The 26,909-nt window shown below is 37.9% G+C and overlaps 1 protein-coding gene across 4 annotated transcripts in view; it reads left to right on the top strand.

Annotated features, from left to right (window-relative positions):
• LOC128876366 (glutamate receptor ionotropic, kainate 2) overlaps positions 1-26,909 on the top strand; it is a 211,466-nt gene that overhangs the window by 158,547 nt on the left and 26,010 nt on the right. For all 4 annotated transcript variants that reach the window (XM_054122677.1, XM_054122676.1, XM_054122679.1 and 1 more), the window contains exons 9-13: positions 5,786-5,989; positions 7,003-7,206; positions 10,517-10,621; positions 12,186-12,443; positions 25,085-25,282. In XM_054122677.1, coding sequence (XP_053978652.1) covers positions 5,786-5,989; positions 7,003-7,206; positions 10,517-10,621; positions 12,186-12,443; positions 25,085-25,282 — 969 coding nt within the window. The remainder of the gene's footprint in view (positions 1-5,785; positions 5,990-7,002; positions 7,207-10,516; positions 10,622-12,185; positions 12,444-25,084; positions 25,283-26,909) is intronic.

Here is a 26,909-nt window from a genome sequence, read left to right as displayed (position 1 = left end):
TGACAACCAGATGTGACTAATAATAAACTGAAATTATTCGAGTATATAACGATTCCTTGTCTTTCTTGCTGCTACAAATAAAGGACCTGTTGACTTAAAAATTCAAAGTATCTGAAAGAACGAGAAAACAGTTACTATTGTATGGATGGAAACTTGGATCGAGGTCCCATCATTTCGCAGCATTATTAAAATCCAAAAGACCTAGCAGAGAACTAAAATATAATAAAAGTGTGGATGAAAATGTACATTTAAATTTAATGAAAACACATTAACATGTAATAAGAATCTATTTGAAAATACAATTTCAAAATACATTAAATGCACGATTGCAAATGTGCATCACAGTGTAACAAAAATACATTTTCAAATGTATTCTAAAATATGTCAAATTATAATTAAAGTGTCATCACAATATCAAAGTATAATTCAAACACATTTTAAAGTATATTTCAAAGAGTAAAAAATTTCAAAATATTCATTTTGAAATATAATGAAATTGGATAATAATGTATCAAGTTTGTTGACAAGTAATCTTGTCGACACGACGATCGCGCTGACAAATATTCGTTCGCGTCGTTTAAAAATTGTATGTCGGACGTAAAGGGACAAAAAATCCAATTTTCCATCAATCAGTCAAACTTTGATGAAATCGCGTATCTATTGTTCTCGGACATAAAGGAATTAAATTTTTTGTATTCGTTTTCTGGTGATTCCCTTTTTGTCAGAGGATCAAATTTAATTAAATTTTCACAAAGAATTGCATTCTCTTTGATGCCAACTGCAATAATAATTGCGCTTTACGGAGACTATTTCCACTCAGTTCTTAATTTCGATCATTATTATACCATTCGATACCATATCATTTTTTTATGTTGTAGATTATTTTTAATTTCCTCTATCGAAATTGACGACTTGAAACTATGAAATTATAAATAATAACATTAGACCAACCAGAATAAAATATGTTATACGAAATTATTAATAAATATTGTTTATATTATATAGCAAACATCAAATACAAAAAATAAACTAAAATAAAATTTCATTGTACAACAAATATATTAAATATACTAAACGAATCAGAATAATGTACATGAAATTAAACTATTTACAGTTCTAAGGAATTATTTTTTCCATGGAAATTTAAATTAGTACCTTAAAGTATTTCCAGATTAGATAATTCTATTATCAAATAAAATTAAGTCGTGACCAGAATGAAAACGTCGTTTGGAAGGTAGTCACGCATCGCGGAAACTTATAACATGGTGCAATGTCGGTTTCCTGTGAATAATTTCAGCACCTATTCCTTTTCTCGCCCCACCATTATAAAGTTTCTCGTTTTCGACGGTAGATAGAAAAGAAAATTGAACGCGAGCTTCCGTGGAAAGTTCGCTCGCGTCGCTGGAATAATCGAAGACGTTCGAGGTCGCGATGGAAGACGTCACGATTGTCACGACATCACGAAAATTCATGCAATGGAAATTTTTCAATCCGCTTGCGTCGAGAACAACAACACCAATAAAACTATGTTGTGTTCTTGGTTAATTCAATCTTCGCGGAGGTAGTTTCACTCGTCATGGTTTATGAATCTGTTGTTTCGAAACAATTTCGCTCCAACTAAACTCTAGACCGAATTAAATGTCGGAATTATGTTAATAAACACATCCTGCGCTTCAGTCTTCTCGAGCAATGTATAAATTATGCTTGTTTACTGAATTTAATTAAAATCTTCTAAAGTTTTGATTCAACACCGAAGAAACCAAGTCACTAGAATCGAATGCTTTAATAAAGACAAGCGATATCTCAGCTATCTTTCAACTAAAACGTGTGAAATCTTCGATAAACGTGTCCAGAACAGAGCATTCCAGTAAAAAGGAACGCAAACCACGGCGCGATTTCACGCGCGAAAGCGTCAGGGAACATCTATGTATTTTACTCGCGCTGTGAAACGTGGAAAATGGTGGGTTGCAGGTTGCGTGCGAATGCCGCGAACCGTTGTCGGCCACAAAGTAAGAGATAACAACGTAATCCACCGCGTTGCGTTCCATGTACGAGCTCCACGCATAGTTTTCGGTTCATGCAAATTGCGAACACGTGATACTCCACAGTTTCCTGCACCGCGATTCAACATTTACAGGAAGTCAACACGAAGTCAGCGGAACATTAATATTCTTAAATTAGAGAACGAATTAGGTGATGAAACAATCATGGACAAGAAGAAAAGTATTGGAATCATGCATGCCTTTTACAAAACATTTACAAATAAAATAGAAAATTTAATTAGAATAAATTGGTTCTTTCGTAATTTTTAATTTAATAGGTGTTATATTCATAATTTTGCTGTTTGGTCTAAGGTTGATCTAGAAAATCTTGAATAAATGGAACTGAATGTTACTTCGTATATAAAGAAATAAATTATTATTGTTATTTGAACGAAATGACACTCATTAGTGTAGAGTATTTACATTCTACGATGTGTAGGAGTAAATAGAGTTAGAATAAATTTTCGAGAATCAATTATCATAACATTGACCATTATTTCATTAATATTTGATCAGCCTATATAAGCACACTAAATATTTTAATATTTTCAACACGTTCTTGTTAGATCATCAAGAGTACGTTACTTGAAATTGAATCAGAAATCGAGATAAACATTTCCCAAAACAAAATTCATACACGTACATGAATGTAATATTAAACCACACCGCCTTAGAGAAGATTAGTACATTCCGGTATACGATTATGTTGGAATCTCAAATTAGATCTGCCGTGGTTAAGCTGAGAACTGTTTGTCGATTTGCACGAGTTAAGCAGTAACGATTATTTTGTTCAGCTCATAGAGGATGCAGGTGTAACTTTGGATAATTATTGTACATGAAATTCATTCGTTTGGATCCTCTATTTTTAATTACATTAACTCATTTTATTATGGATAATACCGTTCTAATTTCAGATTTCAATTTAATCGTTAAAAGCACGTAAAGGAAATCGTCAAGAGTGTTAAAGTACTTAATTTATGTGTAAAGATCGCCAAAATATATATTAAACAAATATTGAGATTATGATAATTGACCGTAATTAGCTAAAGGTAATATTTGTGTAGTGAGTGGATATCGCACGGCGAAGTAGATAAAGGCGCTTATGGTCAGACATTCAGTCAGCCGCTGGCGTCAGACTAATGACACGAAGTTTAACCTCATTAGAGATAGGTTATTTAGTCCTTAATAAATGGATACTCTATATTTAATTATTTAATTACTGATTTTATTAATATAGACCTCTTTGTTAACTATGAGGATAGATCTACGAGAATAGGCAAATACTGAAACATAGCTTGAGATATATATATTTTTAAATTGTACTCATCTCAAAAGTATAAAAGAAATCTTTAGTTTTTCCAAATCTGTACCCTGATTATTCCCTTTTAGAATAATAGCACGCGATATGCTGTACTCAAACTATGTATGATAGCAAGATTTCAGTAATTCTTCAAACATTATCGATATAAAATTCGCAGGAAAAATGTATTCGGAACATCTTGAAAACAATAGAGAGAATTCATTCGTCATTCCTAATGGGAACTGCCCCTTAATGACGGCGAGTCGGGGACTGCGAATTGACGTGGTATATTCGAGTAATGCGTCGCGTGAAACAGGCGGGGCCAGGAGGAAGCGAGCGGAATCTTTAAAAAGGTATTCGCTCATAAATTCGCGACGAAATTGAATCAGCCAAGCGTTGAAATCACATTCCGCGAGCGACTATTACTCGACTTCGTCGCTCTCCGCAAATACTCGTGCCGTCCCTTTGTCGACTCACTCGATCTTCCCTTAACCAAACACAAGCACGTAGCCATCCGGGCACGCGAACTCCTGAAAAGTTTGCACGGAAAATATAAGTTCGCGAGTTCTTGTTCCGCGCTCGGTACACAGTCGTTAGACGCGGACAGCGGAACGGCCAGTCACGGTGTACTAAGCATGCTGTGTTAGTGAACGTTTGTAAGTGGGTTTATGTGGGCTACCCTCAGAACATAATTCACTCTGGCAACGCGTGGGGTTCCTGTATACGGGACGCTCTTATCCACATACTACACGCCTCAAAAGTGGTGTCATTTTACTGGTCCCTTCGAATCGTTAATCTGGAGTGCCTTCAGTGCCTCACTGTACCACTTACTGTGTGTAACTTAGGTGGTATAGTCAGACTTTGAAAGTCTCAGAGCAATTGATAGTAAAACAATGGTCTCTCACTATCTGCTCAGTTGTGTGTAAGTTGACTCGTAATTATTTTTTTCTTATCTTTTTAATGTAATACAGCATTTAGACTATTTATATAGTTCGATATTAACGTTTTGGTTCCCCGATGAGAACCTGAAATAAAAGGATGTAATGCAAAGTGAATAGAAATTCAGTCGGCTCGCTGGCTTTATATTTATAAACAGAGTTCTGCGAAGTGCTCGATAACGTTAAGTATGAATGAACGGAACACGCGAAAGATTTCCACGCGCACGGTTTCAGAACACGCAGTTGAAAATTTAGATCCACGATTTACACGACCGTGGTCGTAAATACGAAATGAATTAACGGGGAAATCTCTTCGACGAGTACAACGCTGAACCACGAGAGCACGGAATATACCCATTGTACCGTTCGCTTCCTGCCACCAGACAGTGGAACAGACTTCCCAAAACGTGTTCAGAATTTCAACAACAGATTTGGCAATATTCTGAACATGGAAATAATTAATTAAAAAAGTGATGAATTATGCATTTCGTCCATATTACAATATCGCTTGCGCCTCAATAATCGCTGACATAATTAGCTCCACCTCCATTAATACTATCTGATAATGCATTTCAATTATCGAAATTTGTAATGCTAAAAGCAATATAAATATTCAAATCTAAACAAAATATAACCTATCGAATGGTACATACAAATCAATCGTCTTATAAAGCTGATTTTCTACATTACCCTAAGTCTAAACAAAATTAATCGAAAATACCTACCTAACCGTGTAACCGTGAAATCTCTCAGCCATAACAGCTGTTATTCGTTGCAGCTACATTGTTCGGGGTATTGAGCTCATTTCATAACATACCGTTGTGAATTTTCAGCGTGCTCGTGACTCGCCAGCTGCCAGAAAATGGCAGGTACTCGACGCTTCGTGCTCGTTCTCAATCGGCGTCATTTAAAACCTGCAGCCCCTGGAAGCACTTTGAGAGCAACAAAATCCCAGTAAAAAATCGAACGATTTAATTTCCATTGTTCCCCCGATTTCGTCCACTCCGGGAATTTTCAAATCGGTGGTCCTTCGAACCGGAAGGGGGGAGAGAAATCGGGTTACAACGTCGGCTGGCGTAAAACCCAGTTCGATAAAAAAAAAGCGGAAAATATAACGGACCTGAATTCGCCCAGGCCATGGTAGTCATTCTATTGGAAAAAAAATCTCTCTCGTAAATTAGGTCTCGTAAATTAAAGCGATTGTGGTCCACAGGTGCTGATTAATATAAAAAAATTTCGCACACTCAATGAAATGTGGCTCGCATACGAATTAACGAATACGAAAGAATGTTAAATCTGAAAGCATATGTTTGGTCATGTAACTGGTTAATAATTGTAAGGTTTCTTTCATTGCTCAAAATAGAAATTTATTCAACTTCATTCATAGAAAGTTCTTTTTTCCGAATTATAAAATTTATCAGCCTTTAGAATGACGTCAGCACGGAGGAGCAGTCGTAAAATCAGGTCGATCTCGAATTTAGGGTTACGAACATTTCTGTTCGCAGGCAGGCTTACACGGCCTAACCGGACATATCGAGTTCAACGAAGGGAAACGAAACAACTTCAAGCTGGACCTGCTGAAGCTGAAGAAAGAGGATCTGGTGAAAGTTGGAGAGTGGAAACCGGGGTCTGGCGTGAACGTGACCGACGTGGGTGCCTTTTACGAGACGACGGCGACCAATATCACTCTGGTTGTTATGACGATAGAGGTAATCAGCATAATACTGGAACAACTACGCGAATTACGTTCAAAACAAAGCTCTACAGAGTTCGAGGGAAGTTGGAAATATTGAAGAGTCCTTTCAGCGCAGTATAAACGTTTTTATTATGTCTTTGTTTGCTTCGAATTTGTCGGTTTAATTAAGCATGGTGAAGTGTACATATGGAATTTTACCCTGGAAATTTGCATTAGCGAACAGCTTGTTGCCCTTCTGTAAATATCCGAGGGCTGTTAACGATCGACCCCTTTATAATTTTGGGACTCGTTAGCCCCTTGAGCAGCGTGAGTTCTAGTTAATTCATAATCTAAGTGTCAGTATACATATAAATATATGTATATCGATACTATCATAACAATAATATTGACACAATTACTCAAGTAAACGGGACCATATAAGCAGGTACAATTTTACGTTCAGTTATTAATTTTATACACAATGTATTCTACAAATCTTTTAGGGATAATGATGATCAACCTCATTTTGCTAGATCTCCGAATATATAATAATTTTCTTCATTCGCCAGGACAATTGTGGAGCTATTTTTAGTCATCACTCAAGTATTACATTATTTCTAATAAAATCTATATAGCATTCTCAATCTTCATAAAAATATACCATAAATCCATATTCATATCGCCGAACGTTTAAACAATCCTGTTAAGCAATGCAAACATCGTCAAAACATGTTATCGTGTAAAAGTTACTGATATATTTTTCTTCAACTCAATCGTTCGAAGTTCCCACTTAGTTTTCGATTTCTCTAGTATAGTTTATAAGATTTGCGGAAAGAAACTAATTTCACTGGAGTGAAAGGCGAACATCAGCGCGATAACATTCTTAAGCGAAAAGCGTTCTAGTTCGAATCTTTTGAGAGGTTGATCGGTACTATAGTATCTGATGACTGCTTGTGTGGACTTAGATTTCTCCCCTCCCTTTTCTTCTGCCCCGATTTTCGCTTCTACGCTCGTGATGATCTATCAAAGGAATCTTACCTATCACAGGAGAAACCGTACGTGATGGTAAAAGAGGACAAGAATCTGACGGGGAACGCGAGGTACGAGGGGTTCTGCATCGATTTGCTCAAGTGGATCGCCGACCAGGTGGGCTTTCAATACGCCATAAGGCTGGTGCCTGATCGCATGTACGGCGTTTACGACCCTGAGACCAAGGAGTGGAACGGAATAGTGCGGGAACTGATGGAGAAGGTAAGGACCTCTTGCTCTCAGAATTTAAGAATGTTGCGATTTGTCAAGCGGAAAGCTTCCATCGGACGTTTCTTTCCTGGAAAACTAAGTTACGGTGGACCCTGCTTTCAGACCATCGAAGTTTAGCCATTTCAGATTTTTCCTATTAAAAGAAAAAGTAATTTCGATAGAGGAAGATAACGAGAACAAGATGACGCATCGACGAGCAGTTTAGTCGTTCATTTGATGGGTAACTTTATCCTAAAAGATTCCAGAATCCGAAAATTACAAATCTTGTATTAGAAGTAAGGTGGTAAGTAAAATGTAGAGGATGGAAGAGTTCGTAAATCAATAAAGTAATTCAGAATCTTTATTTGGAGTCTATAGTGCAACTGGAATCTATACTGCAAAAATGAACATGAATCTTTAACCCATTCAGTGCAATGCAAATTTAAAGCGTCTTGCCTTGGACGCCAAGATTTAATACAGATGTGTTTTGATAATAAAAAGTGATATTAAATTTGTTGTTTTGAAAAGAATATTTACGATCTCCTTTTGCAATAATTCCTGACTCAAAGTGCTATAAACTTATCCCTTGAGTAATTGCAATCAATTTAAACTATGAGACACCTCGCAGTTGGCAGTGAATGGGTTAATAATTGTTTCCTGATTTACGAACTCTTCCATCCTCTACATTTTACTTACCACCTTACTTCTAATACAAGATTTGTAATTTTCGGATTCTGGAATCTTTTAGGATAAAGTTACCCATCAAATGAACGATTAAACTTCTCGTCGATTGTTTCCAGCAATCAATGTACAAAACGCTTTTGCTAAGGTTCTTAGGAGTTTAGATGTATATTTGAACTCATGAACAATTTGATGTTTGTGTTCTAAATCCTGCTCAGTATTTCATTGAGACTCAATAACTAACTTTGATCAATTCGAAAGTTGACGTAATATTAATAATTTAACACTATAAAGATAATATTTAATACACATTGAATGATAGTAATAATATACAAATGAATTTCTGGGTAAGAGAAGACATAAACAAGATTATACATTGACTCGCAATAAGTAAAGATTCAATTGTTTACACGTTTAAATTCAAATTAAAGAATGGAATTTCTCCAAACCTCGTTTAAAAAATCATGTCTATTAAACAGTCTCTAGGTCAACAAAGCCAGATTTCCTTACGATCGTGTTAAATGAAATCTAATTACTAAACAGAACGATAAAAGTATTCTTTATGAAAGTAGTACAAATCCACGAATACAAATGTGTGTACGTTCCCAAGCCTATAGCATCAATATAACACTACCGATAGATATCAAGTTATTATATCAAGCAATGCTTTCAGACTGAGGACCTAAGCGACGAAGCTTGCCTTACTGCAAACTGATGCCTCCTTTCCCCAAGCTATCTTCTGAATCAACCCGTGTACCTTTTCCTCAGCCAAACAACCAAATGCTGCCATCTACAGTTCACAATAGCGTGTAATGAAATGCAAATAAAGATAGGGAACGGTATCTCCACCCGTCTCTTGCACGGACAGAGTTTGAATTACGAGTCCAGGCACGGACAAAAAAATTCCATGTTCTATTACGAAAAAATAACAAACCAAGAAGGAGAGGTCGCGTCTACTGGAGGAGGACGAACAATTTTATATGCAAAACGTTCGCCCAGCTACGTCGCAATAAATCCATCTCGGGGTAGAATTTCATTATGCATATACACGGTCGGGGCACCGTCTACCATCTAATTTTACGTTTTCTAACGGGGTAACAACGCATCGGTTATTCTGATTCATAGACCGTCACCCAGCTGTTGCCACGTGACGTCTGAATTTTAAAAAGACGCGTTATTAAATCGAAATCCGTGGCGCGGAGACGCGCGAACGACGTCTGAGTAATTTATGAAGCTCGACCTCGCCGTTCGATGAACCAGGAAAATTAGCATAGCCGTCGCCTAATAGTATTCGTTTCCTTTCCATAAATTAGAATTACTCGCGCGGATCCCCTCTACAGCGACCGCTCGCGATTTGCCATTGCCAGATCCTGCGTCCGCGGAGCTCGCGCGATAATGGCTCGGGACGGACGTGAGACCCAGATTTATGGTAAAAGCATTCATTTCCTTTCCATGATTCAGTATTATTTACACAACCTCGTTCGACGTATTCGCGCTACGCTGGCTTCGCAGAGAACACGCGATGATGCGCGTAACGGTTATGCTGCGGTCTATTTTGCTTTTTGGGTTCTGCCAGCCGACTCAGTGCCAATTTCCGTGGATATCGTTTATTCTTATTCATATTAGTTTCGTTACAAGTAGACTGCGGATGTTTATGCAGATTCATAATTTTGTATATGACGAACAGAAAAGTAAATTAAAGGATTGTCTTTTAAATGTTCCAATGTGAATTGTATTTTATACATTTAACATATTTATGGATTCATACACATCCTTGTACATTTTTGTGTATTTAAATCTGTCATGAATGCATAAATATTCGTAGTATTCGATAAGCAAATGTAGTTTTCAGTCACATGTCCCCGTAAGTAGTAAGGAGCGATAATATGTCAGACAGGTGCCAAGTAGTATGAATCGCTCCTTGGTCAGACATTGAGATGAATACCACGAATACGTCTCCGTGCCGCTTTAGAGGAGTGAAAACATCAATGCAAAACGTTCTAAACTTGAGAGAGTGAAGAATTCTCTACGAAGAAAAGAATTTTCCGCGGAAAATGATATACCGAGTATGCCCTCGGGGCGCAATGGATGTCTCCAGGCGAGTTCGCCTTTCGCACGACTAACCGCAACCCCGACACGGATACCTCCTGAATTCCGAAGATCAGCGGTTTATAAAAGATGCAGAGCAATCTGTCCCCCGTGAAAGGGTGTCCCGCCTTAACCCAGAAACCAGTGAAACCGTAAGCGGATCGTCCCTAAGGGGAGACGTCATCGCTTGGTGACCTACCGTGTCGCCTAGGTTGCGCTTATAAAAAATGCATTTGCTATTTTGCAAGGCAAACATCGTTCCCCGTAAGTTCCCCCGTAACTTGGGCCGAGGACATCGAGCCTTCGACGGTGATTTTCGGGAACCAACGAAAACACTCCTCCCGTCCTTGATTTTTTTTTTAAGTCCCGAAAAAGAATCTCCAGTCAGAGAAAATGTATTCTGTGTACGGAAATAATTCCTTTGTTTCGATTCATCGTTACAATGAAAGTGCATGGCGGGATGGACAGTTCGAATCCTCTTTCGAATTTAACAACCATAAAATCACGCTGGATTGTTTTTCTAACCGAAAATCTTTTATTCTTTTGCCAACAGAGAGCTGACCTGGCTGTCGCGTCTATGACGATAAACTATGCTCGGGAGAGCGTGATAGACTTCACCAAACCGTTCATGAACCTTGGTATTGGAATTCTGTTTAAGGTGAGTCATTGCTGTCGTTCGCGGAGCTCTTTTGTCACGATTTGTTTAGGTTTACTAGTCCCGAAACCCGATTCTTCGTTGCACGAAATCCGAAAGAGCTGCGATTTCTCGTAGCAACGCGGATACAAGGCGCATTGTCACCAGCGTCGAGAATCTCGTTCTTGTGCCAATGGTTTTTTAAATAGTAAAAACGAACCTGGGAATAAAGTTCACGGTTTCCAGGTTCCAAAGATATTTCTCGTGGAACGTTCTTCCAGGATCTTTATGGACTATAAATCGTTTCGGAGAGCAAGTGATAATGTACAGAGTGACTGCTGGAAAGTGACTAATGCCATTGCCTGCGAAGTCTGAAAGCATTTGGTCACTCGTGGTAGCGATCATGGCTTTTTAGTTCGAGGGAGAGTACTGTACTATGCGTAGACTCTCGTGCTTTGTGATTTCTAGCGACTCGAGTAAAAAGGAATGGCTTTGAGTGGCCCTGAACGATTTTTAATTTTCTTCGTTGACTTTGATGTACATTGGGAATGAAGATTCTTGTTAACTATCATTGACGTTCGATGATTCTAATTTCCTTTTTTATAATAACTAAAAGAGGCACTAAATGCTTTTGTGTAATTTTAAATTCTATTAATTGATTTTGATCAGCACTGAATGACTTTGAATATCTTTTAAGTAGCTCGAACAACGACTTACGTTGATCTCTGTTCACTCTGAATTTTTCTTAATAACTCTACGAGATAATGAAGAACATTGTTTACTTTAAAATATTTTCAATTAAGTTTAACAGATTTTATCACAAAGTATGAAATGTTGTTAGCTTCAGTTTGTAAGACACACACAAACAAGCAAGATACACGCAAGAAGTTAGTTCACGTTGCACGAGTCACCAATGAATATGAGATATTCTGTCCATCCACGTTAATTCTTTGCACTCGAGAGGTGACTCTCAGTCGCATCTTGACGTGATGCAGTATCTCGAGACATGACTCTCGTTCGCTACTAGGTTTGACGCAGTAAATCAACCAACAATAGAGTTTGTTTATGTTTCACTTCCTTGAAACTCGAAATGTCAATAAAATGATTGTCGGTGAGGTGAAGGTGGCCTGATCTTCTTATAATTTTCTTTTCTGCTTAAGCTTAGGATTCGTGGCAATTGAATGCTAAAGAAGCATCGCGAATTGCTGATAGATGCCAGAAAAGGCCTCGAGTGCAAACGGTTAAAGAAACCACCCTACACAGTAAAATAATATCCTTCTTAAACAATCATTGTACTCCCTATCCCTCGAATCTCTTTTCCTCACCTTCAACCTTACACAGACCTTCTCCCTCGTTCTTCTAGCTACCTCCAATAGTATCAGTCACCGTGAAAGAGTCACTTTGCGTAACCTGCGTACGCTGCAAGTGAGAAAAAGGTCACGAACGACGCGAAGGGGGACGAGGTTCTCGATGAAACAAGCAATATGAACCGATCTAGCAGTAGAACGTTCCCGCGGAGGTCCCGTCGCACGGCGGGGGAGCGGCACGGGATCCGTTTTAATTAAAATCGTAGCGTAACGTAATTTAGGTGCCATCCAGCCAGCCGACGCGGTTGTTCTCCTTCATGAACCCGCTGGCCGTCGAGATCTGGCTGTACGTGCTGGCCGCGTACATGCTCGTAAGCTTCACCCTGTTCGTAATGGCACGATTCAGCCCATACGAGTGGAACAATCCTCACCCGTGCCTGGCGGAGAGCGACGTCGTCGAGAACCAGTTTAGCGTCAGCAACAGTTTCTGGTTTATCACTGGCACGTTCCTCAGGCAGGGCAGCGGGCTCAACCCCAAGGTATACTCAACGAGGTGCTCCGCCATTGGACTACTCCTGTCGTTTGGCCTAATCGCGAGTGGCCTGCCTACTTGGTCTGGATCGCGTCACGGTTCGGGGACTTTGTAAATTCCATAAGTGGAGGGAGTTCTAGCATTTAGTAGATGGTGACCAATTGCTTGAATATCGTGTGGCGAGGGGACTGGCAAGGTTATGCTTCTGAGAAGAAAGCACTTAGGTTTGAGAAAGGTGATACATTAGGATGGAGTAAGGGTTGATATATTTGATAGATGCAGATGGTTTCAAGGCATTATTTGTTATTGGAAAAAGGCATTAGCTTCCCATGTGACTCTGAAATAGCACATCCTCTATATAGAGGATGGAGAATATAAGACTGATTAGCTGGATTATATATTTCTTTATATGGATAACTTAAAATGTTTAAGACAGATGTCTAATTTTATGGGGAACATAAGGCAATGGATATACTTTTTTCAAGGGTATTCAAGATCACTATCAAAAAGACAGATGGTAACACTTCAAGTACACAATACTATATTATGTCCTTCATGATATCATAACCAAACTACGATACTCTAAAATATTCATCAACACAATAGGAGACAAAATGACCACGTGTTTTCGTCATGCTAATTTAATTCTCCTGAAATAGAATGTTAAGAAATTCGAGAGTCCTCTTGCCACGAACCTCTAACACCACCACGTCAATCACTGAGGCATCACTCCCATTCTTATAGAATTTACAAAATCGTCGAACCTTGCTATAGTTTTCAGCCATTGCGCGTGACTGCAAAAGACTCTCGTCCTCCGCAACTTCTAATAACTTCCGATGCCTTTCTTCTGCGCTATCCGTTCCTTCGTGAATCTTTCGACTGTGGATGCGGGAAAAACAGGAAAATAGGAAGCACGAAAATCAGAAGCTGTCGCGTTTGGAATGGCCGATTCTCGTTGCACCCTCGAACAAACCATTCGAAACTGTCCGCGCGTTAGACAGCGTTGCGCTCCAGATTCACCCTCTGCGCTCCTAACCTGAAATCGCGAGTCGCGCTCCACTTTTTCGGGAGGACGGAACCTCCGAGCAAAGGTCGGAGGGGGCGGGGGGAGGAAAAAAGGGGAAACGAAAGGATAAAGGAACTGATATAACGGTTGAACTCTCGCAGCGTGTTCTAGCTGCCTATTGTGCGCTGTCTGACGGCCAGAAGAATAGCGCGGAGCCGTGATTTCAGCGAAATAAAGGATCGTCTTGGCATTCAGGGCGCTGGGCAGAAGAGCAGCGCAGAACTGCTCGCTCCCTAGATTATTTCGCGCGTGAAAATACTGGATAAACGATACAAAGAAACGGGACGAAGAGTTTAACGACGAAAAAATCGGTTCAGAGCGAACCGTGGGGGCGAACGATGTTCGAGGATGGGCTGGTTCGAGAATCAGTGATACAGGAATACAGTAAAACTTCGTTTATCCGCACTTTGCTTATGCGAACAGATTAATCGCAGTCTCGGATATACGAACTCGTAGCCTAACCTCTATTAACTGAGGTTGAATGTAACTGCAGATATTTGAACGCGTTCTTTTATAATGTATAATCATTTGTTTGTATTCAGAATTCCAAAATTCTACGAGGGTCATTCAAATATAAATCGTCGAGTGACTTTAAAACCCATTGGAATTAGCACTCACGAATTTACATTCCAGATCCTTAGTTTTCCTTTTAATGAAGGACTGTTAAAGAATTTTCATTTATTTGTAATCCATGTGAACTGCAATGTTCTAGACTTTATTTCTAATTACGAGGGTTATTCAAACATAAACTGGAATCTTTGTACCGAACTTTATTGGTGATAGATAAAAATACAAATGCAGCGCCTTATTTTTCTATGTACTTTTCTTCAACAGAATACATTTTTTTCATCAGATAGAAAGCTTTCTAATCTCCTCAGGAAAAAAAGCAGTTGTATGCTTCAGTAACCAATTGTACAAATACAGGTAAACCGCTGCACAATGTAATATTTCTGTAATTTTCGAAATGTTCTGAACGTGTTTACGGATATTATAAATCAATAATACAATGTCCTTTTCACCAGAAAACGTAAATATGATTCCAGAAAGTATGGTATAATTAATTCTTAATGTGGTCTGAATTCACAACTCCATTGTATCACCACCCTCTAATGACATTTGGGTGGATGTATTAAATTTGTATGTTTTCCAAGATATTTGTACACGTTTTCAAAAGATCATCATTTTTCAGTTATCGAACGTTCATTGGTAGACAAAAGATTCATCAACATCGATTTTCGTTAGATTTCTCAACATCGAGTATTACTATTGGACTGACGAAAGGAGGGGACAGCTAGCAAACGTCGGTTATCCGTATTGCCTCGTTTTCAAACCTATTAGGATAAACAAGGTTTCACTGTACGTGTAACTGCTTCAGGTTTCCGGGCGAACGCCGTCGAGGTTGTTCTCGTTCATGAATCCACTCGCCGTGGAGATCTGGTTATCCATGATGGGCGCTTACGTGATGGTCTCCTTGGCCATCTGGATAGTGGCAAGGTTCTCTCCCTACGAATGGGTGGAACCTAGAGCATGCCCGAGCTGCAAATGCCCTCTACAGGTAGGCTCCCGTCGAGTGGTGCACATGGACCGTGTAATTGGAACTACGGGATGTTGGAAAAGTTGAAGACGTATTGCATTTTCGGATAAGTAAAGGTCTTGGATAGACGAGATCATCCTTCTCTTGGATTTGTGAAACGCCTGTCTTCAGCAATTCAATGGAATTAACTGTAGAATTTTCCTGTTTATCCAAATTCAAAACTGAAGTCGTTCATGAACAAACCCAAAGTTTACTAGAACGTTTGAGACATTATTAGGCTCTTCAGAGCAATGAAACATATTCTTTTTACGAATGTAGATGATTGTGGACTGTGGTAGTGATACTATGAAGAAGTCTTACTGATTAAATGTCTAGACAATTCCCTGGAGATGCATGCCTAATTTTGTGTTTTTTCACTTCAGAAATAGTTTCATAAATCTGAATAAAATCCCATGAATATTAATGATTCCATAATATCAATTTACCCCCTGAGAATATTAAGACCCTGTTTAATTTCATGACTGATAGGTCTCATTCTTCACGGTCCTGAAGATTGACCACAACTTTTCTCAACACTTTGTGTATAAAACCTGATTAACTGAAGAGTCTCGATGAAACAGGAATTTTCAATTAGCAAAACACTTCTCTGCATTTAATTAGAGAGGATCAAAGCGCCATTAAATTAAAGACTTTAAAGGAATGGTAGTCGCGGCTCTTCAATGGTAGCGAAGAGCTTGAAAATTCTGAAAATAGCCCGTGTAATTGTCCTTGATATTTCGCACCACTTGGCGGGGGTCACGTTGTCATCAGGGTGGTCACGTGAGCGCGCTGGACCCCGACAGCGACGACATTCCCCTGCTGAGAACCGTCAACGAGTTCACCCTGGCCAACAGCTTCTGGTTTACGGTCGGCACTCTTATGCAACAGGGCAGCGACCTCAACCCCAAGGTAAACGTGTCACCACAGAGTCGGCGTACAGGAAAAGTCGCTTTAAACTCATAACCGCATAAAACTATACACGGGGTAGCTTGTTGGAACTCGAGAAAAACTTGTCTGATTCTATTCGCAAAACGCTGAATCGACACGCTTGAAAATGAGTTCTAGTTTATGTCAGCGAAGAAAGAGTCGGGCACATAATTTAAATAAATACAGCAATTACGTGAAGTTAGATCAGAAGAAAATGAATGTCATATCTGACTAAAAATTTGTCGATTAAATATCAGATCCTTTACGAAGTGCGGGGTGACCGATTTAATTTTTGTAACAAACGCGGGACTTCAGCTTCTTTGATTTTTTGCAAGGTACATGAACAATTTATTTAAAAACCGAATGTCTTATGGAGAGTCTATGTAGAAAGTCTTTTTGAAGAGATAGTATTTATATGTATCCTTTAAAAAGGATTTTTTTTATATTTAATCGACACGTATATAAATAATAAGTCTATAATAAATATGTACACAACCTTTCCACCTTTTAAGGGACGTACACATGTTATTTGTTTTCAACCATTCCGATATATTCAGACCTGTACCATCTACCAAAAATCGGCATAGACTTTCCAGACACATCAATAATACAAAATGTATAAAATTTGGCTTACATCTACTGCAAGTAAAAAGTCACAATCGAATGCTTCCCATTAGAAACATCAAAGAATATCCACATTCTTCCAACTATTCATTAATACGATTATCTTAAATAGAATGAAGCACGACCATCAAAAAACTTGATACGATTTTCGATTAACTAATCGAGCTCCACGAGGATAAAATTGAAGGGCCCAGCAATGCAGCAGCGGTAAAAATTTAGGTTAGCAACCATATCACGAGTGGTTGTAAAGTAACTTGTACCTCGTAACAAAATCATCCTCCACGTGGGTAGCCGTTTAAAAGGTGCTTGCGGAATTTCGTTGCCCTCGTGAAACTCGTGAATGTGGATCCACACACGAACTCAGGTAACTGGGTGGTTAAAACGAACTCGGACGAGCTACGAAAAACCTGGTCCGCTTTATTCGCCAAACAATTACGGAGACAACAGTCTCTTTTTACACATTTTGCCCGCGCGACCGCGTTTTCTCTCTTTTTGCTTTCGCACTGCTTTTCCTTTCCGTCCACATTTAGCTGTTTCCTTCCGTGTTTCCAAGGAAACGCGTTTTTGTCTGTTTCAATCACCGCGAGGGAGAACGGTCAGTCTTTGCGCGTTTCAACGGAACCGCTGGTCTTCTATTTTTATTAAAGGATGGTCGATACAACTATATCTCGGGGGAAATGAAAAATAGAGCGACGAGTGCTCCGCGAGGCTACCACAGGTCTGACAATTCTACGACGCCAATTGTTAGTCGTTCACTCGTGGAAATATGATTTGTTTATATTTTATTTTTGGAGCAACTGGTGCGTCGATTTTGTACATACTCTTAAAAAAAGTAATTGAGACTGATCGATTATGCATTTTGTGATAGTCAAACAATTCGATACACGAGTTCTTGAGGAGGTATTTTTATTTCTGGAGCGGAGAAGAGCTCCTTTTCTGAATTTTTTCTAAGAAAAATATCAAGGGGGATAATTCTTGAGTTTAATGTACGTTGTATAAAATATTTGTTACATTTTGCCATTTATTATACTCAGATTTACGAATACATTCTGCTTTCGAGCTGAAATATGAACTTTGGAAAAAATGTTAAAGATTGTGGATATATCTCTTTTCTTACTTATTTCTAACGTATTTTTATTTATTTGGTGATATTTGGGTACTAAAATAAACATTGGAAGTGTGAAATTTTCAAGACAACTTCAAGCTCCGTATTGATCTGTTCCTAATACGTTATGAAGACTTTTATGTATATTAAAAAATTCTTTTTAGAGAAAACTGTGGTAATTCGAAAATTTTACATACCACTGTATATTATAAATCAAATGTATGCTCCAATAAGTCTGAGAAATCCTGCAAAATCGATTTAGCGAAGCTGTACAAAACATTTCTCATTATCTGAGTGGAGTAATGGATTCAAGAACCGAAATCACATTCGTTTCGATTTACAGCTCCTTTTACCCTCTGGCAATACTTTTTGCATCCGATGTAGTAGAAATCATAGTACAATCAAAGAAAACGTCATTCTTCGTGTCAAAATAAATTGAAAATCTGGAATCAATTTTGCACGCGTAAAGCTTTATTTTCGAGAAAATCGACTTGGCTAACACGTCTATCTACTAATCATTATTCAACTTATTTTGGTATTTGTAAACATTAACGTTGATGTAATATTGTCTGTTTCACTGTATTTAACTATTAAAAGAATAATGAGATCGATAGATAAAAAGTAACGCCCGTAACACGACGATGCTTGTAAACGCCAACGGAAGTACAAATAACCAGTAATGGTCAGACGCATCAGCAATTTTTAAAATTACATTTCTCCATAAGATTTTCTGCTTAAGTAGAATTATGGGAACTTGTAACTGTGTCACTTGTGTTTGAAAAAAATTGCGTCGGAATCCCTGAACTCGTTTTACACTCCAAACTACGAGAATAGGCAGATTTATTGTCGAGAGACCATCTTTTAGCCGCGAGGTGCTTGCAGAAATATAGATAAACGATATCTAACAAGCTGCCCTGTTTTACTCACGAAAGTCGACGTACAAATTCAGAAAACGTTTCAAGCACCATATGAGTACACCGTACCACTCCGACAATAGAGACTACAAACTCAAAAGGCAATCGAGTTTTTTAGAGGAGGATGTTCATCGGTTGGCATTATATCACAGTACTTGAACAATTCCAACACTGGAGACCGAATAACTCTTTCCAGAAATACATTGCCACTTGAAATTATATGCTCCCTCAGTTGTTAGTACTTTTTTTAAACGTGAAATACGTTCTTGTTTGCTCAGGGTATTAACGTTATCAATAAAAAATTCATGATTTTCATTGGCTTATTTACTCAATATATGAGTAAATATTGCACAAATCGATTAACTCCATAAAACAAAAGGTTGAGAAATGCGATAAAAAATCTACAAAAAATAATAATAATAATAATAATAATGGGATATAATAATGGTATATAATAATATTTTTCGTTTACTGGTGTTAACCTTCATTATTCAGGAAAGTTATTATAAATATAAAAAGTTATGGATATAGCAAGTGGTTTGACACTTAAATTTAAGATTTTTCAAAAAGTGGTTTTAATCGATTTGTCCAGTGAACGGCTAATATGTTTATTGGGTTTTTGCTTAGAATAATGTTTGCCAATAATTCCTCCTTGCACTTAAATATTTGTTTGACAATTCTCCTTAAAATTTGTTAATTTTACTCAGCTTATGGTTTTTAAAATCTCAAGACAGAAGGTTTATATATCTTTGTGTTGTCTTCAGAGGTTATGAATTTTCCTAAAATCCGACAAAAACTGATAGTACAGAAAAAATTTTTCTGCTTTCAATATTTTGTTCAATGTTCATACATAACATGTGCTTGTTTAACAAATACTGTTTACAAAAGGAACTGATTTTTTGCGAAAGATCAAATATAACTCGGTGGCACTGTAGTTGGACGTATACCAAACATGTTTGTATAACACATTTAAATGTTTGAACTTCCTCGAAAATATCAAAATTATCGTATTCGTTAAAATCGAGGATCGTTTTCATCCGAAAAATCAAACTGAAATTTTGTTGCTTTTTTGTGTACCATTTTTATTCTCCATAAATTCATTTGCACCGATGAACACCAAAAGGAATTTCCCAGAGAAGCAAGCAAAATCGACGCATTGAGAGAACGCATGTCACCCCTGCATGCACATAGCAGCCAAGCACCTTATATTTCGTTGATCACATTGTCGTCGTGTCGCGTACAAATTTTTTCCGTACTTTAGAAAAATATTTCATAACAATTTTACGTTTTTCGTATTTGAGTTTAATTGCAGCGTCAATTTCATTGAATCCACGGATGTTGATACCAAATATCGCTTGTTGTTATAACAAATCTCATAAAGTAGCATAATCGTGAAGTAAAAAACCAAGCATTGCTTAACTGTTGTTTATTCGAACGTTTCAAACTATAAAAATTCAAAAGTATTTTTAGTATTATTTTATGGTCCTTTTAATTAACACTTTTAAATAAACCACACTCAAGCAACGTTTGCTGTGCTGCTTAATCACGGCAAACCCACATCTCCGACTCATCTTTAATTTACTCACTTCTAATAAAGAAGATCTACGTCGCGTCACAATTATTACACCGCCTGTTCAAGCATAGAAGTTCCCTCTCGGACGTGTACCGATAAAAAGAGCTCAGCGTCCAATTGCGATGCGAGCAAACGAGCTGAAAACACTCTAATCTCGCGTGAGCAAAGAACATCCAATTTCGACACCTGCAAGTGAGGCGCCATGTGCGAATAGAAAAAGTATCAGTCGATTAGTTTGCCACTTCCCTCGACCTGGGGCCATTCCCTGAAAATGGCAGCTGCCCGCAATTCACCGGTCAAAACAACCAGACTCCTCAGACGCTCGTGAGACGCACGATCATAGAAGGGAAGGAAACTTATGGCTACAGGGGTTAAATCGTTTCTGACAGTTATTGGAAGAAAGGAGAATCGAACTGGGGGTGACACGGACTTTTCCCTCGCGAAACGACTGGTTCGATGGGTTAATCGAATCTTCGATAGATTCCTTTGCCTTACGGGAATATATTGGTCTAGAAGTCCACTTTCGAGAAGTTTCTTGCGAAGTTAGGCAGAACTATTAAACGTGTAAGCCATTCATATGAAACGTTAGTAACGCCCTGTGTATTTTTTTGTTGGGCAATTCTTTTGGTGAGTCATTGATTTAGCACTTTATTTCTTTGGGTTTAGGTGAGATAAAGATATACAGGATGCATGGTTTCAAAAGAGCTTTAACATGATTATAAAACATTATTTGTGGGCTCTTTTTTTATGTTCTTCTCAAGATCACCTTGAATTTTTTTATAAATAAATATATAAATCTTATATTCTGATATTTATCGAATTCGTCTTGAAATCCTCTAACAGATAAGCGTAATATGTTTGTTTGGAAAAAATTCAAGATGATCTTGAAAAAACATACAAAAAAATAGTTGACAAATAATTTTGTATAATCACTAGAAAGGTCTCTTGAAACCATGCAAAAGCTGAATATAAACATTTTCGATCGGGTTGCTAATAGAAGAGTAAGCTCCACTGATAAAAATATTTACAAATTTCACCATAATACTTCATAGATGCTTTTCGAAGATGTTTAAAAAATACAATAGTTGAGAAAACGAAATTTCGTGGACCCTCTATACCAGACTACCTTCTTACAGATAGGAACACATCTTTACAGGGAAATAGCTAGTTTAGAAGTTTGAATATTCTCATAGTCAGTTAACACCAATAGTTTTGGAGTTGGGAGTAATATAATATTGCTATAGCTATGGATGGGTATACCCATTTCAAGCTCGTTGCATTAATCCGTAAGCTTTACTATCCATAGAATCCTGCCTTCAACACGTTCCTCTTAATCACTCAACCTATGAATCTATAAACTGAGAAACTACAGAGTAATTGGAGGCTGCTCAACGAGCGATCAATTGCACAACAACCTAAGACAGGGTTCGTTACATGAGCAAACATTGTTACATTCCTGCTAGCTGATCCAAGATGAAAGTACATAGTACTACCTTCATCGGTATAGAAAATATTGCTCATCGCGTAAGATAGAATCCTAATCAATTTGGGGCCCTTAGAGACGCAGGCAAGTGGTCTTTTACGATCTCTAAGGGGCCATACCTGTACAACATATGGTGCTAGCCGGCTCTGGTGGCATGTACATGCGGGGTTGTCGTTGCGACTCTGCGAAAATTGTTAATCAGCGTAGTCTCATAGCAGCCTGGCGATTCTGTGTATATTGGACACTCAGAAATCCCAGTTCTCCCCTCTAACCCTGGACGAGCAAGAAGCTGCTAAAATTAATGATACGTTTACTTTAAACCTGGTCATCTGAAGACTGACAGCACTCGTTATCTTATATTTGGTTCACCCAGTACATCCATGGAGTCCTCGCCTCTCCAAACAGCTTTTATCGTTTCACTTTCTGGAATTTAAAGCGAAAAATCAGCTTTCACGCAAGCGCTCTAGTGTTTCAAAAGAAATACCTTACTCGCCCAGGGTTAGACACTCGGACGAACGGATGTGTGCGTTGGTTATGGTCTTTTCGACACGAGAGCGCGAGTACTTTGATCGCATAAAAGGCATCAGGCTAACGAAGTATAGTTGGCAGTCGAGAAGAATGCCTCTGGCAGGTACTAGCGTTTAAAATAATTGTAATTTACTTACATAATTGTACCAGTAGTGCGTTTTAATAGACTGTAGATCTTTCGAAACATTTTTCTCTGATGCCAATGATACTTGCGTTTAGAAAGATAATCGCAGATGCACCGCTCTGGTGATATGAACAAATATCGATCGCTAGGAGGCGGGCAATTCCTTTTCTGATGGTGATAGAGTAACACCATCGACGAGGCATAGGATCGACAGGTCATACAATGAGAATTTTTACTTTTAAAGTCGGTGAACACAGTTAACGTAGATAAATTGTCTCTGTAAGTCCTCTAATAATCAGTTCCATCTATTCTCATAGTTCTATATTAACATAAATGGGATGTGGTATATTTCAAAATTGTGTAAACGCAATGAACTCAGAATGCTTGAATATATAAGGAGCTGAAGTATGTATGTACATAGAAATGAGAATATTTTCAAATTACAGCTAAGGTAGGAGTAATTTGAAAATATTCCCGTTACTACGAACTTCCAAGTCCCATCTGTACTCAGACCTCAATGGAATATCTTACATTCTAATGGAAAAACGATCAAATAGCACTTAGGAGCTTAATATTTCCTTCGCTTTATAATCTAAGATCACATAAAGGGAAGGAAGGGAAGTGCTCACGTTCCTACGAATGAATTTATTGAAATATTGATTCGAGGAAAAAGTTTGTAGACTTCTAGTTAACTCATTCACTGCCAACTACGAGATATCTTGTAGTTTGCGCTATGAGTTTAGATTTATTACAATTGGTCAGCGAGTATTTTTATTGACGTTTGAATTAGGAATTATTAGAAAGGAAAAATGAAAAGTTAATATAGTGTAAAAGACATATTTAATGTTACTTTTTATTATAAAAATAATAAATAATTTAGACGATACGCTTATAAAATATTAAATACATATTTTGTAGTGAATGGGTTATACTGAATTCATATACTGACAACTCGAAAGTTCTGTTCTTCTCGAAAGTTAAATTCTCCGAGTCCTTTGTTTCAACGCAAGGTTTTATGAACGAAACCTTTCGTAGTGGCGGGACAGAATGTCCTGTTTATTTTATACCTCGTCTGTGGTGTCAGTTACATTTTATGAAGGTGGTTCAATGTAAACGAGACGTTTCTTTTGAAATATCAAACTACTTGACGGTGTAATACATATATTCATTGTTCATTATATACGATCAGAAACATGCATATCAGAATTTTTACACTCCACCATTTTATTACACAATTTTCAAACTAAGCATAGTTCTTCATTGTTTCCCATTTTTAATTCTTGGTTTCCTATAAAATGAAGCGTATTTCCAATTTTACTATAAGAAACTTATCTTTTTTTTGCGTGATCTGAGAAACGTACCTATGACGTAAATAAAAATTTGGATATATATGCAAACAGTCTCGTCTATATTCGAACCATCTACATCTTGTTATTGTTTCTGAGTAGTTGGCAAGCTGTCGCTTCGCGCTTTTGATCTGAAAGACAGTAAACCATAATACCAGATCCCTTTGCTGTGTTCGTGATAATTGCAACCCAACTCTGAGTGGCATCTTTGCGCTAGGGAGCTGACGAAGAAGTGGGTACGGAGGAATTGCTCAGAAATGTCTCGCGTACCTCGCTTCCTCGATCGACTCGATCCCGCTAATGGCTCGAAATATGCCATTAGCGGTCTCAGGGTGCATAAATGAGACCGCATATTGCATTCTTCGGTCGTAGCGTGGAATGTAGCTGTCGACGGGAGCATCAGGGATCTTAAATCGTCTTTGCTCCACAAACGCGGTTTCGATTGATCGACGATGCTCTTTACGAGCTTCCAAGCTCTCAGATGCAAAATTAAGGCGGCTCGCCCAAGAAAAGCAATTGTCTTATGAGCATGGAACCGTCGAGTGACTTTAAAGTACCGATAGACTCGGATACTTTCGCATCATGACTTCCCATTGCAATTAGCACTCACGAATCTACACTCCAGTTCCTTAGTTTTCCTTTTAATGAAGAACTGTAAAGGAATCTTCATTTATTTGTAATCTATGTAAACTACAATGTTCTCGATTTTATTTATTATTACTTTCAAGCTATTCTTCAATTAGCACTCGTGAATTTACACTTTAGTTCCTTAGTTTTCCTTTTAACACGTTGGATGCCAGAGTAATAATCATAAAAATTCTTATGAGGAATTTTGTTTCTATATAATAAGAAATGACATGATCTAACTCTTTAGAATTTACCAATCCCATCGAAATAAATTTTTTCGACATCTGGCTTTCAAAATTAATTCATTTATTCTCCAGTGAAAATCTTTGTCACCCATATGTGAGTATCGTGGTAGACAACGGGTTAAAGAAAGACTATAAAGGAATTTTCATTTATTTGCAATCCATCTAAACTGCAATGTCCTGGACTTTATTTCTTATTACTTTCGAGCCATTTCATTTCTCCAATTCCAACTAATTGAGGATTCTTTTTCTCCGGAAGAAAATATCAAACACAAAAAACTTTCAACTCGCCTCGAATGCCGTACATAGTCTCAATTATGACCTTCAACATTGCTCGGCCTCCCTTTGTCTCGTTCCTTCGATTCCTCATCCACTGAAAGCACCGCGGAATGAATGGTCCCAAAGGGTTGCAATTTTCAACGATTCGAAGGGACCTTGTACATTCGACAGAAAGGAATTGCTCGCGCGCATAGTTGTTATCCTGGAACTAAGAAAAGTATCGATCGTCATTATCAGGCAACTAGCACAAGAATAGTGGGCGGTATCTGGTGGTTCTTCACGCTGATCATCATCTCCTCTTACACGGCGAATCTGGCCGCCTTCCTAACCGTGGAGAGAATGATAACGCCGATCGAGAACGCGGCCGATTTGGCGGAGCAAACCGAGATCTCCTATGGCACTTTGGACGGCGGGAGCACGATGACATTTTTCAGAGTAAGTACTGGAAGATTGATGGCGATCCACCATCTTGAAATGGGAATGCCTAATAGCTGGGAAAGCGATAAGGAATTGACACTAACGGATCGATGGAATACTTTAGAAATATCGTGATACGTAGATGTCAGGTATCGTGCATATATGCACCCAGAGAAGAGTATGAAAACAGGGGCTGAATATTTATTTTCTGATGGTAATATTAATATTTTGTTGTAGACTTTGTGAATATAATAATTAGATTGACTTTTCAGCCTTTTGCAAGCATTTATACTGTATGTACATTATAGGAATCGAATTTATAAAGAAAAGGTAGTATTTTAAATGAACAAATAACGGCATGATTTTTAGTTTGTGAGCGAAGAACTATGACGAAGGAGACACCCTTGATAGAAAAATATTTCTACAAAGTAAACTGGCACTGAGGTCATGATTAATAACTAATTTAATTATAGATTGACTAGTGAATAATATATGTGAAATCATATTTTGTGGTAACATAAATATACAGGTAACCCTCCTATAACACGGCTATTACTATTTTTTTTTATAAAAAAAAAAGTTAGCAATTACTGATCGTGTTGTCGAATATGTGCGTCGAGGTGGAAATTTGAATCTCACGTAATGGGGCGTTAATATTTGAATACTTTAAAACGATCGACAGTGAAACGTATCGGTGGTATTTAAAAAATGAAATCCTATTTGAATATTGGATCGAGGCAAAAACTAATTTATTGAAGGGCAATGTTATGATTTCGAATTACATGGTGGTTGTCACAGAATAATTAACGAGGTACGGAGTATTAAATAACAGATAACTGTCCTACAAATTGTAGAAAAAGAAAATAATTCTTGGTAAGGTATATATGGTGCATAGTGTGGTTTACAAAAATAAAAAGAAAATGATATTTAAATTACTGTGAACAATATTAACATTTTAGTGAATGTATAATGGTCCTCTTCATAGTATTTGAGGCAAGAGTGTAAAAGACGCAGAAAGTTCATTAATATCACAGAACTGGAAGATACGTATGAAACGCAAGTTTGAAAGTTGTAGAAAGGATAAACGAAGATTCTCCTGAACATTTTGCGCGTATCTTGCGAATATCCTAACGAAGGGGACGCGGACGCGTTCTCGACTCATCCCGTGATATTAAAGCCATAAACTCGCCGGTTTGAATCGCTCGCGTAACTAATTCGACTGATTATAGCGCGAAACGTGCACGGCAATTTTCGCGCCAGAATGAAATCCGCATTCGGCGTGCGATGTTAAATTTCCGAGGGCCCTTTATCCCGGACTCTTAACGTTATTAAATCCGAAGCGCCATTTCAACGGCGTGTGTCGCCATTACATTACATTAATATCGCGTTATTGAAGCTGCATTTCACTCGCGGCGTCCATCATGGATTCATTTTCAAATCGTACGCGAAACGAGCACAAAGACGGCGAAGAGAAATCTTTTCTAAGTCAATGTTTGAGAAAAGAATTTAATTTGAATTTTGATTGAACCGAATCGGATGATTCCACGTTGAGCTATGACAACTTAATGTTTCCACTGGAGCAATAAATAAAATAATTATTTAAGAATATCTGGCACTGGTAATAACAATCCAAAAGATAGTGGAA

Source organism: Hylaeus volcanicus, chromosome 5 (genome assembly GCF_026283585.1).
Source record: "Hylaeus volcanicus isolate JK05 chromosome 5, UHH_iyHylVolc1.0_haploid, whole genome shotgun sequence".
Classification (NCBI taxonomy): Eukaryota; Metazoa; Arthropoda; class Insecta; order Hymenoptera; family Colletidae; genus Hylaeus; species Hylaeus volcanicus.
Note: the sequence above shows the minus strand (reverse complement) of the source record. Positions and strands in the feature narration are given on the sequence as shown.